Below are 13695 nucleotides of genomic sequence, written 5' to 3'. Positions count from 1 at the left end.
GCAAAATTAGGAATTACTAGGTTTTCCATGTACATTTCAGAATTTAGCTAATCATACAGCCAAGCAGAACTTTTGAAAAAGTTTCATCATACAGCTTTTCTCTTCCTCGACCATCACTAAAACCACTTTTACCAACAGAATTAAACTCTAAAAAAAACTGGCTGAAGAGGAAAATAAGCACAGGCATTTTGTCTTGCTCTGTTCAAGTCTTTTACTTATCTTGAACCGAGCATGAATTTCAGATATGGAATATCTGTTTAGTCCGACATTGTCCAACGCTGTGCTGCCAGCCAGCTGCCTGGGTCAAATCCACACTTACTGCCACGCAGTCCATGTGAAAATACACGCAGACTGTGTCATTAACTGATCTTGAATAAAGTGATTAAAAAAAAAAATCAACATGAAAGGGCAGGAGGATGTTTCTATTTACAAGGGAGACAAAAGCTTGTAACGATCAGTCAAGTTTCAGCACCACAAATTTAGCAGAGTATTATTTTTGGAATTGAAGTTATTGCCCAAATTCTCACTCATTTCCTCTTTACTCCCATGCACAGAGTATGCTTAAAGGCTTGTAATGGATCTTAAGACAGGTGAAGCTTTGACATCCGAATGTGATAACAAACAGCCAAATTCCAGGCTGAGAACATTAAATTAATGGTATTATATTCTGCTTTCTTTATGCTATTTTATACACGGCTAACAACTTCAGTTTCTGTTTAGAGACTTAAGTCAGGGACTTTTTTTTTTTCTTTCCTCTTTTTTTTACAGTGAGGGACTCTCTATATTTTACCTCATCAGCTGTAGATATAATAGAAGTCCAAACAAGTTTGGTCTTGCCAACGCATACAAGATCACTCTGGTTAAGGTACCACATTCCAGAAAATGATTCAAGACCAAACTATGCTAATGCGAAGCTCTAAGAAATAAGCTGAAGTTGACTGCTTAAGCAATAAACTTTTACCTAGCTGAGGCCCAAATAAGAGGAAAGGTAAAAGAGAAGGAGAGGTGTGTGAAGATGTCAGCCACAGGAATATATGAACTAGACTGACAAACAACAAGTAAATAGTAATTTCACTAAACACTGGGTGAGACTGATGTAGAACAGAAAGGTTGATCACCTGGTGAGTCAGGGAGGCTGCCGGGGCAGAGGGACAACTGGGCCATGGCAAAAAGTCCAAAGTGACCTTTGAGGTATCCCACTGCCTGGGATGGATTTGATTTCTGAGAGGATCTTCAGAAAACAAACTTGGCTGCCCTTTGCACTGTGCTGCTCATCCTCCTGTTGTCTCCCCTGGGTTACTGAGGGTACCTTTACGATACTACAGCCCCTTTGTGACTTGGACACCTGACTGACATAAGAAATTCACCAGCTAAACACTGGCACTACATTTTTTTTTTTTCCTGGAATTTTACAAGTTCCATACATGCATATATTTCTTCAAATAAGAAGGTTAGAAACCCTGGTATTAAATTGAAACTTAAGCTTCACATTAATTGGTATGGCTACAGCTCAATGAATAGGAGCATCCATGTGTTGTGTTAGGTAGTATATACTGCAGTAAGGTGGAGTTTAACAGAGACTTAGGGTTTCACTCTCATTTGTTTTGATGTGTGTGGTGTTAGCCATCCCACAATTTCTGAAGACTTTCCCCTTGTAAAACACACGTGTTTTCATTTGCAAGTGAACTCATGTCGGTGCCCGAATTCTGTTCTACGTCATCTGCCTTTTGAGAGGTTCAACTCAAGCTACAAGCTAAGCACACATTTGCATCTTCACGGTTTGTTTCAAAAATAAGAAAAGAGTCCTGGCATCAGCAGTCTGTCTGCTTACTGTGACCTGGCCATACACCAATGTAAATTCAAAGCTGTAGATTTATCAAGACTTACAAAGATACTGTAAATCCTTAACATTTGCAATTCACAAGAGAGAGCTGACCAAGACAGTATCTTCCCCTGTGCTGTCCTGTTAAAAATGTTCTCTGTACAGTAGATGCAGGAATGTTTTTATGAAGAATCTGAAGTTTTAAAACTATAAAAATAAAACAGCTGGCTTACAAGTAATTCAGTAATTCAGGATAAAAACTCATACTTCTGAAACAAATCAAGGACATTACACTGCAGAATTCCCAAGGACTCCAGCTTTTTACTTGCCAGTTCCTAACACTCATGATCTTTGTATAATAATGTATTTGACCTTAAACAAAAGTTTACTTCCAAACACCCAACACCATTTACAAAAACTGTTGGCTGCTTCAAAAGTTCCTTTGTTACAAAAACGGTAAGTATAAATGTAACAAAGTTTATCATTCTACCATAATAGGAATCACATTCTACCTACAGGGTCTGACCTCTGAATTAACTTCATCTATTCTGTGGTGCAGATTCACCAGTACAGCATGTGACGCAATATAAAACACAAGGCTGATGTCGAATGTCTGCGAGACAGAGGCACACACCAGGAGCAAGAGTGTACTGGCACTTACACAATTCTTACTTCAACTGGGTAGACGGGAGTATGATTCTGAACCATGGATGCTGAGGCAAAGTTCTGTGAGTTGTTGCTACAGGGCTCTTTTAGATAATATTGCATCATTTAAAGTCCAACCTAAAACATGGTCCCCAGTAACAGTTTGATCGTTCCAGTTCAGAAAGGCCCTTGTTCACACTTCCTATTTGAACAAGAAATTAATGATAAGCTGTAGCAGAACCACGAGTAAAATGAAGACATAGTGCTTAAACTGCAAGAAATGGTAGTCCACGGGTGGCGAATTAGAAGTGACTCTATTTCGTAGAGCCATAATGTCCCTGTAAGATAGAAAATAACATCCTGTAAATTACAATTTAGACAATGTGGCATTTTCTAGTATATTAGTGTTCCCTACAAAAGACAGTTTTTGAGGAAAATTATGAAACATCAATGAGCAATCAACATTTGGGAAGAAGGGTAGTTTAAAGACATCAAGGCTCTAATGCAGAGAGATACATACCAGCCTCCAAGGAAAAAAAAGCTAGAAAATTAGTACTCTCTAAACCATTTTAAAGCATTTTATTTAGTACTACCTCTTAATGTCTTCTTGTGTTTCCTTTATGGATTCAATGGCACTCTGCAGCTCACCAAGGTCTGTCCCTTTTTTCCTTATTCTTGTATTATGCTTCAGGAGTTGCGCTAGAAAGATACAAAATCCAGATGTAATTCACAGACGTGACTACATCGAAAAAGGAACAAAGTACTAACGACAAACTAAACCAGGCGCAAAAATGAAGAGAAAGTTTTCTAACTGAGCTTCTACTGAAAACCAAAGCTTTATTTCAGAGTCACCTGTAGTACAGAAAGACAACAAGTGCTTGAAGTATCTTAAAACACTCACTGTGTTGTATAATCTGCAAGCAACAAAAATCTGCCTTCTAGCAACATACTGATCTACAAATTAAAACAATTCACCTTGTTTTAAGGCAGAGTTTACAAACATGATTTTTTTTACCCAGATAGTAAATATGTGCAGCACTTAAGCCTACCTACACTACATACTGATGTTTAAAAGGTCAGGAAAGTTTGCAATTATGAACCATAATTGGACCTTTTGCACCATGAGCCATTCTGCTCTTTTTGTTTTTCCAGAACGTGCTTCACATTGAATAGAACTGTGATCAAAAGCATGCATTATTTCACAATACAAACATCGAGATAAGGCAGAGCATGTGTGACTACAGAACAATATTTCACTGTCAAAGAAATTTATTATTTCTGTATGCAAATGTATCTTTTCCTACCTTCACTCCCAGAGGAATCCTGGTTGTCAGGCTCCGGGGATGAGAAACCACACTCTCCTTTCTTCTGACTGGCTGGCTTTCGTTTGATTTTTGGAACGCTAACCTACAATTGATAAATTTACGTATTATTTCCAGATTATCAGAACTGTAGGAAAGCAGCACATTCCAATAGTAATAGTTAAAAGCACAATATCTAATAGAAGTCCAAGTTAAAAATTTTTGATGTATAAGCAGTCTGAAGTTTGTGCGTCTTCCCGTTTAAGGGAAAACACACATTAAACTGTTGAGTTCAAGTTTGCATATTTTATATTCCTATCCAATCAAGTCATCTCTACCACTTCGGATGCAACACAGAAGTGAAGGACTATGGATGGGGTAAACAACATTTCTGTAGGATAACAATCGTATTTCCTATCACTCCCAAAGCTTTGATGACGTTTATACAAGTCTCTGGATCCTTCTGCACCTGCGAACAGAACTGGAACATACCATTGGTGTCCGGTGTCGAACTTTTGTTTGGATGGTGCCATCTTTTTCAAATTGGATCATATCATTCAAAGGGTCCCATGGTCTGGTACTAGACAAAGTATATATAATTGATTAATACCACAGCAATTTAAATAAGAAATATTTTCCTGCTCAGAAACTATTTGGTATGAACAGGCTAAAGTGCTCTCTCCTTATACAGAAGTCAGACATGAAATGGGCGATCCTATATTCCACCTATGGCCCAGTCCTACCCCAAAAGGCCAAGAGAGTCAAAAAATAAACTTCACATTGCAAACCCTCAGCCAGCTGATAAAAGTACAAGCTATTGTATTAACCGACAATATCATTATGAATTTATCTGGCTAGTGATATGTATTTGTCAAACATGGAGAAGTTTTCTGCTTAGTGTACAGTTATTATTTTAGAACTAGAGGGAAATTAGGTGATTTTGTAAATTATTATTATTTTGGACTGCCTTTTTTTTTTTTCCTTTTGAAAGATGCCTAGAAAGGAGAGGTTAAGAAGCAGTCACCTCAAATCTGCTTTCATCCCAAAGTGGCTGATGGTAATCAAGACTGGTTTCAAGAGGCACTAATGAGCTATGCACGGTTTGCTTGTTATGATTTTTTAAGAGTGCTTTTCCAAGTACAGGTTGATATAGAATTTAAAAAAAAAAAAATCACGCAAAAGACACAGCTCACTGGAGAATAAGCGGCAGCTAAAGGCAAAGACCAACATCCCCACCGATTTCAGCCTTTTCAGGACAGAAACTGCAAGTCAGCTGCATGAAGATCGCTTTAGTGAGAGTAGATTAAGCATGGATTTCCTTTCATCTCCTCCTGTACGCCTTTTAAAATGTTTGTAGCTGTTTCACATGTTGTGAACACAGACCTGCATTTACATCTTGGCTTAACCTGACTTGAATTAAATGTCATCTAAGGTAACTGGGTAAGAATAAGGCATTGCTCTCCCAAAGGTCTTTTGTATCTGTAATCCAGAGGCCTAAATCCGTAATCCATATACCCTAACAAATGCCACGGCTCACTAAACACGTCTTTCACAGTAAGTGTAAAAGACTGCTCTCTACATGGACCAGGTGGTGAGCCGGCATTACATGCGTAAAAGGAGACAGAAGTTTCTTCCAGGGACTGCTGACAGCACAGACTGCTTTCTAACACATAGTAAGATTTCCATGGCACATCCTTGAACCAACAAGGCTCCAAGGAGACAAGAAATAATGCAGATTAACAAGATAGGTCTTAAAGCTGCAGGGGATAGTCTAACAGATTTAAAGTGCCGCACTTTTCCTGATGGTTTTACACAGGGTTCAACCGTATGGGCAGTCAAGTCAGCTGGACTATTCACAATTCTTCCAACAGGAAGAGTTTGCAACAGCACTAGAAGATTTAAACCAAGAGAGGGTGTTTCACAGAGCATTTAGTCTAGGTGGGGAATTCCCTGCTGCAGGATGTTTTGAGTGGTAAAAGTCTGCACAGACTTAAGAGGAAACCAAGGAAATACATGGGAAAGAAATCTGTTGAGAGTTGCTAAATACAGAGGAATCCCTGCTTCGTTCCAGGAAACCTCCAAGCTGCAAATTTGCTGGAGACATGAAGAGTACTCAGCATTCTTGTACTCATCCTTACGCATACACTTAGGCCACTGCCCCAGTATTGCCATTCCTATACAGAACGGTGAAGCGTTGCCAGGTTTAGCCACGGGAATACACTTCCAGCATCAATGGCTTCAGAATTACTTAACTCACAGTATATAATCTTTGGATATTTTATTTTTACAGTCCTTGCAATATGGAAGCATGTTGAGTATCGTAAAAGAATCAGGAGAACGTGGGTGTCCTTTGAAAACCATCACTAGCAAAGGGCTCAGCTCCAAGCTGACTCTTGCAAGAGTTGGTGAGAACAAAGAAGGCATCCCAGCAGCTGGAGAGGCAGCTGCAGCTTCATCTGCTGACACAGATCATCACACAAAGAGCTTCAGACACTCATGTGCGCAGGGCGTAATTTGACAGCTGAGCTGAGCTACCTGGTCCCAGCATTAACCACTGCTGTAAACCTGTTACTCTCAGAGTTATTTAAAATATAACAAATTAAATATCTCAGTTCAATTAATCAGAGGCTTTTCTGATTTCCAGTTGGTACACCCATATGTACCATATTCTCCAATCTGAGAAAATCTGTGTAGCTGCTTTGGTCAGTCTGGGGGTGGAAAAAAGGAGCATAATGCATCCCAAAGTGCCATGCCCAAGAAACTCTAGAACATAGCACAAATTTGTCGAGGCGCATAACCATAAAAAAGAAAAAGCCCAAAATGGTCACATGAAACATGGTTTCCTGCGTTAGCAATCACTGCCTTTTCAATACAATATATAACATTCTCTCTTTGGTGAAAAGCCTACCAAGTGCAGCTAAAAAATTATGCATATTAATTAAAGCACGTGAATAGGAATATCAGGTAGTGTTGCACATTTCATGAGTTTGAATTCAGCTACGTATCTGAGTTCTTTTGCTCCTGAAACCACAGCAAGAGGCTCAGTGACGCTACCAGGCATTGAACAAACAGTTTTTGTTACAAGCACTCCAGGACTCACTCGGCATATTTGTAGTGCCATTCTCCTGTGACTGAATCCTGATCAAACAGCTTGCACGTCCACTCTTCACCCTTCAGTTTCCTCTCTTTGGCACTCTTTCTCTGAGCTTCTTCTAGAACGTACTTCTCTTGAGTAGCTTCTGTTTGGTCTTTATTATTTATTGCTCTTGTCACTTGTTGCCAAAGCCTGACAAGCAAGCAATAAAGAGAATTACAATCTGGTTGACAGAAATAATTGCCAACATTTCCTTAATTATAGGCTAAGTAAAGGGATCAGCCTCTAACAGACTACGACCATGTTGTTATACATGTTTTTTCTACATTTCCATCAAGAACCTCCATGATTGTAAGGTTTGTAAATAACAACTTTGTATTTAACAGTGTTGCTTTCTTGTTTTACAGGTCAGTATCAGCAAACATGAAAAGGAAAGAAACTGTATTTTGTTCCTAATTTGTTCAATGTTCAAACCATAAAATTTGCTCATAATTTGGAGAAGATGATGAGTTTTATTTTGTCAAAATAATTATACATGGTTCAAAGTGAACTTACTTCTCTGACTCAAAGTCATCTTGCTCTTCAAACTTCACTGTGTATCTAGGTAATCTACGCTGCTTGATATCAGATGTCGGGTTCCAGAATGTCTCTGAAACATCTGTCTTCTTGTCACTAATAGTAACTTCACTGTCCTGTAACATATATAATTCAGTTACCTTAACTGTAATAATCTCAAAGAGTGCCAAAATAACACAAAAAGGGGGAATAAGCACACTTTTTGTAAAAAGGATTTATTTTCCTTTGGATGCGTGTAGTTAAGAATAATTAGACATGCTAACTTTAAAATCCAATTTCTGCACTCAGTGCTAGTTCTAACTTGGAACAGAGATGCAATGGAACCATTGCCACTGCCAAAGAACAGTGGTGCCAGTGTCATCTTACCAGAACTGAAACAAGTTTAAACATTTCATGCTGGTGCCATAACAATTCTTTATAGCACTAACACATATAGTAAAAACATTTCGCAAGCTGAAATGTATTTTCTTCATGAACTACTCAAACATACACAACTTCTCCACCTTTTAAGAGTTGCAAGTAATATCTATGTTGATTCTATACTTTCTTGAGAACTAACTATAAAGAGATACTTCCTATAAAAGTGGTACCTCATCAATTCTTTTTCTTTAAACTCGAGTCTTTTTTTTGTAACTAAGTGCTATTTTCACCTGTCTCAACTATCAGCCAGAATTTATAAAATACCACCCCTCACTACTTACCCAGTGACCCTCCAAAATAGCCAGAACTTCTTTGCCAAGCTTAATTTTCCCTGATATTTGGTTAACACTGTCATTGTTACCCAAAAAAGGCTGCGAAACAAAAAGAAATGCTTTCATGTTTATTTTGATAGCAAATTATTTTTGCATTTATGTTTAGTGTTAAGGAAAAAAGTGCATTTATGAAATGCAATGTAAACAGCCCCGATGGCTTATAATATTACCACTTCTGCCTATTTAATCCCTAAAACAAGTCGAAAACCACAGTTCTCTCATGCTGTATTTTCTTAAAAGATCTGCTGAGCAAAAGCATTGTCTAAGAAATGTGGAAACAGAAAACAGTGACTCAATGATATCTTGGAGGAAATAGGCATTTGCTACACTAATTTCACCACTTTGCCAAGGTCCATTTGTTACTAGAGATTAACTTGTGCAGAAGTAATAACAAAAATGATTGCCAGGGATTTTCTTCAGCCTTTTTGATAGTCTGCACATGTATCCTATGAGCTGACGAGGCAAAACATTAATTAACACAGCCTCTTAACTTATATATTTCAACTGAATACAGTTTCCCTCTCCACATGCACACTTCTTAACAACTATCTGTTCAGCTTAAAATCAGTTTCTGCCTCAAAGATGGCAAACGTATTTTTCAGAAGTGCAAGCCACCTATAAGTAGTTTAGAAACCTTTGGTTAGCTTTTGAGTGGCGAGGTACCAAAAACAGTCCATGTAAACTAATGCACTGGGCATTAGGCTGATGTAAATGTTAGCCAAAGCCTTTGCATAGTGTTTATTTGAGGTGTCATGAGCAACTTAAATTTTATGCAAGATGGAAGAGGGGAACCTGGGTCTGAGTTGTCCTCCAAGGGCTCTCCAGGAGTTTAAAAACTCCCTGAACATTTTTAGAGAATTAAAAATCACCAAGGTATATTAACAACAATACACAAAATACCCAAACCACTAATCAGATCATTAAACACTTCCCCTGTTCTTACACTTTCCTGGACACACACTGGTGCCACTGCTGGAGATAAGACAGACTTGTTGCCTTTTCCCCACTCGAGCTGTTTGTAAGATTCATACAACTAGCCATATGTTTCTATCTGTTATCATCAGAGATGAAGACAGCACTGTAACTTTTGGTCAAAACATTTGGACCCAGAAGAATATATTAAGAAAGAGATGACAATATAATTCCTTTTAAAAAAAAAAAATAATAATCACTATTTGCTAGATACACACAGCTGGAAATGTAGCAGTTAAAGTGAAAATTCCTCAGTTTCCAAAAAAAAAAAATTCCATATTAAATCAGATCATATCTCAGGAGTGACCTAATTTATTTTTTTTAATTATCATTATGCTCATTCTCCTTCTTATGCCCACTTACAGCATTTACTAACCTTGAGTTTGAATTCAATTGTTGCACTGTAGCCAGTTTTCTCACAGGTGATGTTAACTGTTCCCCCAAGCTCTAAGGTCATTGTGCCATAAAGAATTCCTGCAAGTCAAAAAAACAGCTATAATGAATGTTTATAACTGAACAAGACAAAAAACCTGCGTTCTTTGGGCACATTTCCTAGAGTAAACAAGTTTGTGCCAGAAGAAAAATCACCTTTTCAGATGACCTTTCCTAATGATAACCATGATCTTTCTGCCAAATAAGATAACACAAACAGAAACAAAAAGATCTAGGTGAATTACAAATAAGCAGGAAAAACGGTTTATTAAGACATCTTTGTCAGTGTACGCTGCTGGCTCTAGCAAGGGTGATGTTTAGTCTTATTGGAGATGATTGGAGGAGGGCAGCTTTTGAGGTTAAGGCAGGAAAATAACTCTAGGACAAAGACAGCAAAGAAAAACTTCACTTGAACAGCAGCAGTATGTACAGTCAGACCACAGGTGAAGACAATCATGGACAACGAATATAACACAACACTGATTCCCCCTCTAAAGACTTTTGGAAGTACAAAGTTGACAATGCTGAGTACGCTTTCTTTCCCATGATTACTGTATTACTAATTACTGATTACTTCCTCCCCCCACAATCCAGCGTTTGAAACATTGAATATATTTTACATACAGTGGATGCATGTGCAAATATGTTCTTTTCACCACGCACATTCTCTTCCCTGCATATTCTTCTACCTTTCTCCCTCTCTATCAGCTGTATTAGTCACACTAGTTCTCCTTCTTCCTGTTTGACTGCAATGTATGTATGTTATGAGCTTTTTAATTAAGTTTTATATACAAAAAAATATCTAAGAGAATATTAAAAACATCCATGAACAATGGAAAGAGAAGAGCCTACCAAACTAATGCCAAATTACCTAATTCTGATAATTCATATTCATATATCTCAAATAAATAAAATATTATAGTTGCTGACTATAAGGCTTCTGAAAGAGAATTCTGTCAGAGAATATATAGGTAGATATACTTGAATAGGTAACAGTTTAAAAAACAGCAACTCTGCAATGTATTTTGTACAACTACTGACCTTCCAGAAAGATTTACAAACTACTGACTGGTTTCCCATAGTGAAGTTAAAGACAAATGCTCACGATTTACACTCAAATGACACAGTAAGGTGTAGATACTAATTTCCTTTTATGTTTACAAGAGGAAAATATTGGAAAAGCTAGCTGAAAACTGTTCTTTAAAAAAAGCAACTCAGACAGTAAATTACTGTCATGTAATAACAGATCGCTATATATATGCTCTCGCTATTTATGAAAAAAATATTTTTTCTGTGCCAAAAAATAAATCCTTGCTTAAACAACAGATGTATTTTTCTCATGATAAAATATGTGGAAGCCTAGAGCCACCAATACTACCAATGTTCAGAACACTCTTCTCAGATGACAAGCTCGAATCCAACACAGAATACTATTTAGAATGATGAACTACTTAGAGTAATAAACTGTTCTCCTAACTTTGCCATCTAGAGAATGAAAAAACCCCACTACCTTTACAATGAGCATATGGCATTGTCATTACATAATCTTCTCCCCTATTTAGGAATGTCAGCCGTCCTTCTCCATCCAGTATGGCAGATAACGAATTCCCTGAAATTCAAAGACAGAAAATCACATTTCTGACCCTGCAAGACAACAGTCAACACTTCCTAATAACTGAGCAATAAAATTACGAAAAGCAGTATATTTAGCATTGCAATCTATCCTGCCTAGTGAAGCCACTACAATACCAATTAAAAATTAAAAAACTCCCAAAATAGAAATTAGAATTCTGAAGACCAGTAGCAAAACCTATGTAAGGAAAGGATAATACAATGATCAAATGCACTTCTCTTAACAGCCTTCTTCATCCATAAAAACAGCTCATTTGCACTGATTTTACACTCTTCAATAAAAGTACAACAGAAAAAAAACATTATTTACCATAAAATTTGGATTTGGCCAGAATGCTACCACTAAGGCAAAAACCATCCTTGCGATTGCTAACATAGAAGGCAGATATTGGAGGATGATGAGATACCTGTTAAAAAAAAAAAAAAAAAAAGAAAAGAATATGCAACATAGTATAAACCTTGAGCTAATAATGGCAGAATACAAAATTCAAGCTGCACATAACAGAATAGAGTTAATATATGTGAAATGTGACTATAATCTTTAAAGATAAAGTTCAAGCAAACATTTTTACTAAATTTCAAGAGTTAAGAAAATTAGCACCTGACTTTTACTGGAGAAAGAGGAAACAGAAATGCTGGAAACACCTTTCTCTCTGTCTTTCTAGGAAGACACACTAAGAGAGATATCTGTAAAAGAACCTGTGCTCCTCAGGAGAGCTTTTAGGATACTAGTCCTACATTTAAATACATTTTCTGAAACTGCCACATCATATGTCTAGCACAAAAATGCGATACATTTATTTTTCTTCAAAATATTTGTGCCGGTTATTGCAGCTACCTGTTCCGCAATGTAAAAAGTCTTGCTATTCGTCCTTGGATGAATCCACATGCAGCGGAAAGTCTCACCAAGTATAGGATTGTACGGCTTTTTTAGTCCCTAAACAGAAACAGAACAGAGAGTAACTATACAATGCAGCTACAGAACTTACAAAATATCAGTCTGTGACTGAAGAGAAGACACACGCACACACAAAATCATAATAATATATATGCTGAAGCACATTGTACTTGATTTCATCATTTGAATATTATCCTAAGTTACTCTGCTCTTCATTCTAAGGAAACCAGCATAGATTTAGTGTATCTGCTAAACTATCTCAGGCTACACATAAGGACAAACAGAACATAAGAATTTTTGTAGGAGAATTATTAGAGATCTTTTGTCTGAAGTTAGGTAGTAAGCACTTCTTTCATTACTGTTTTCCACCAACATGACTATAAAGAATATTTAGTGTAAAGCTAAATGAAGTAGCGGAAATATTACTCCTCCAACTGCAGCATATTATCACTGAGGAACAGTGAACATAGGACTGGCTCAACTTTATCACAAAATGTTTAGCTCAACTTCTACTCCAAGGGAAAAACACCCCATTGACTACAGTCTATTTCAAGCATGGCCAGGGACCAAAAAGGTCCACAATATAGTTGCATAAATAATGAAAACTTAACCTTGCTTTTAAAAATTGCAAACCAATATACTTTAAAAACAGAAACTTACTGCAGCAAATCCCTAAACCTTCAAACTAGACACAACGACTAAAGTAAAGACAAAAATAACACATGAGAGGACACCTTTGGCTTTTTGTAGAAACCTGACAAGTACCACTTCACTACTTTTTTCATGCGGTTGTAAGCATTTTCTTCAAGAGCAGCTCTACGAAACAAACAGAACACAGATCAAATATCAATATCGTTTCAGTTATAACACACTATCAATTGTTGCAATCTATCTTATATCTAGGACTTGACTAAAGCAAAGGTTTTGTCATTTGCAGTACTGTAAAACTGTCAGCCTGATTGCATCAAAGTTTGAAAATAATTGTCTGAAAATTTAAATCAAACAAAAAATCAGAAATGGTATTTCTGTAATTGAGTCTTTTCTTTATAACATGGAATCCTGTTCCACCCCCACTGAAGTTCTTCCATTTATAAAAGGTACTACTTTAGAGAACCGGCCTACTCACGCACAGAACTTATTGTTGAACAGTATTTCAATTTAGTCTTTAATTTACTAGCTACATTTGAACAGGCAACTACAAATTTGAATGGAACTTAGCCCTGTATTAAAAAGGTTAACTGGTACTGGTTTACCATTTTAAGTATGTCTCCTAGAGAAAAAAACCCTAATTCTTAGAAGTCTTCTAATCAGTTTCCAAATGCTAAACCAGAAACTTCTGCAACACAACTGCTATTACTAAGAGAGGCCAGACTTCAAGATGTACCGTATGAGATCTCAGGCAGTTAGCTTTCAGAAAACAAGGATATCTGATGACTGATACATTGTCAGACAAACGTTCAAACTTTAAGCAGCCTACGATGTTGTTTAAGTACCCCAGATCAAATGTTTCAGCATACGCTATTACCTGTTTTAGTTTAAAAAATGAAAAGAATGAAAACCAGAGATAGGAT

At 37.0% G+C, this 13695-nt stretch overlaps 1 protein-coding gene across 8 annotated transcripts in view; it reads right to left on the bottom strand.

The window, feature by feature from the left end:
• Positions 1-1407: 1407 nt before the first annotated feature.
• The window catches only part of OSBPL8 (oxysterol binding protein like 8), a 95707-nt gene continuing 83419 nt past the window's right edge, over positions 1408-13695 (bottom strand). For all 8 annotated transcript variants that reach the window (XM_063322889.1, XM_063322890.1, XM_063322891.1 and 5 more), the window contains 12 exons: positions 12859-12940; positions 12065-12163; positions 11537-11633; positions 11105-11203; positions 9539-9636; positions 8140-8229; positions 7418-7554; positions 6869-7054; positions 4261-4348; positions 3772-3874; positions 3061-3166; positions 1408-2805 (listed from right to left, as the gene is read on the bottom strand). In XM_063322889.1, the coding sequence (XP_063178959.1) occupies positions 2670-2805; positions 3061-3166; positions 3772-3874; positions 4261-4348; positions 6869-7054; positions 7418-7554; positions 8140-8229; positions 9539-9636; positions 11105-11203; positions 11537-11633; positions 12065-12163; positions 12859-12940 (1321 nt within the window). In that variant the 3' untranslated portion in view covers positions 1408-2669. The remainder of the gene's footprint in view (positions 2806-3060; positions 3167-3771; positions 3875-4260; positions 4349-6868; positions 7055-7417; positions 7555-8139; positions 8230-9538; positions 9637-11104; positions 11204-11536; positions 11634-12064; positions 12164-12858; positions 12941-13695) is intronic.

Source organism: Chroicocephalus ridibundus, chromosome 1, assembly GCF_963924245.1.
Source record: "Chroicocephalus ridibundus chromosome 1, bChrRid1.1, whole genome shotgun sequence".
Lineage (NCBI taxonomy): Eukaryota > Metazoa > Chordata > Aves > Charadriiformes > Laridae > Chroicocephalus > Chroicocephalus ridibundus.
The sequence above is the reverse complement of the archived record's forward strand: the minus strand, read 5'-3'. Positions and strand labels throughout refer to the sequence as shown.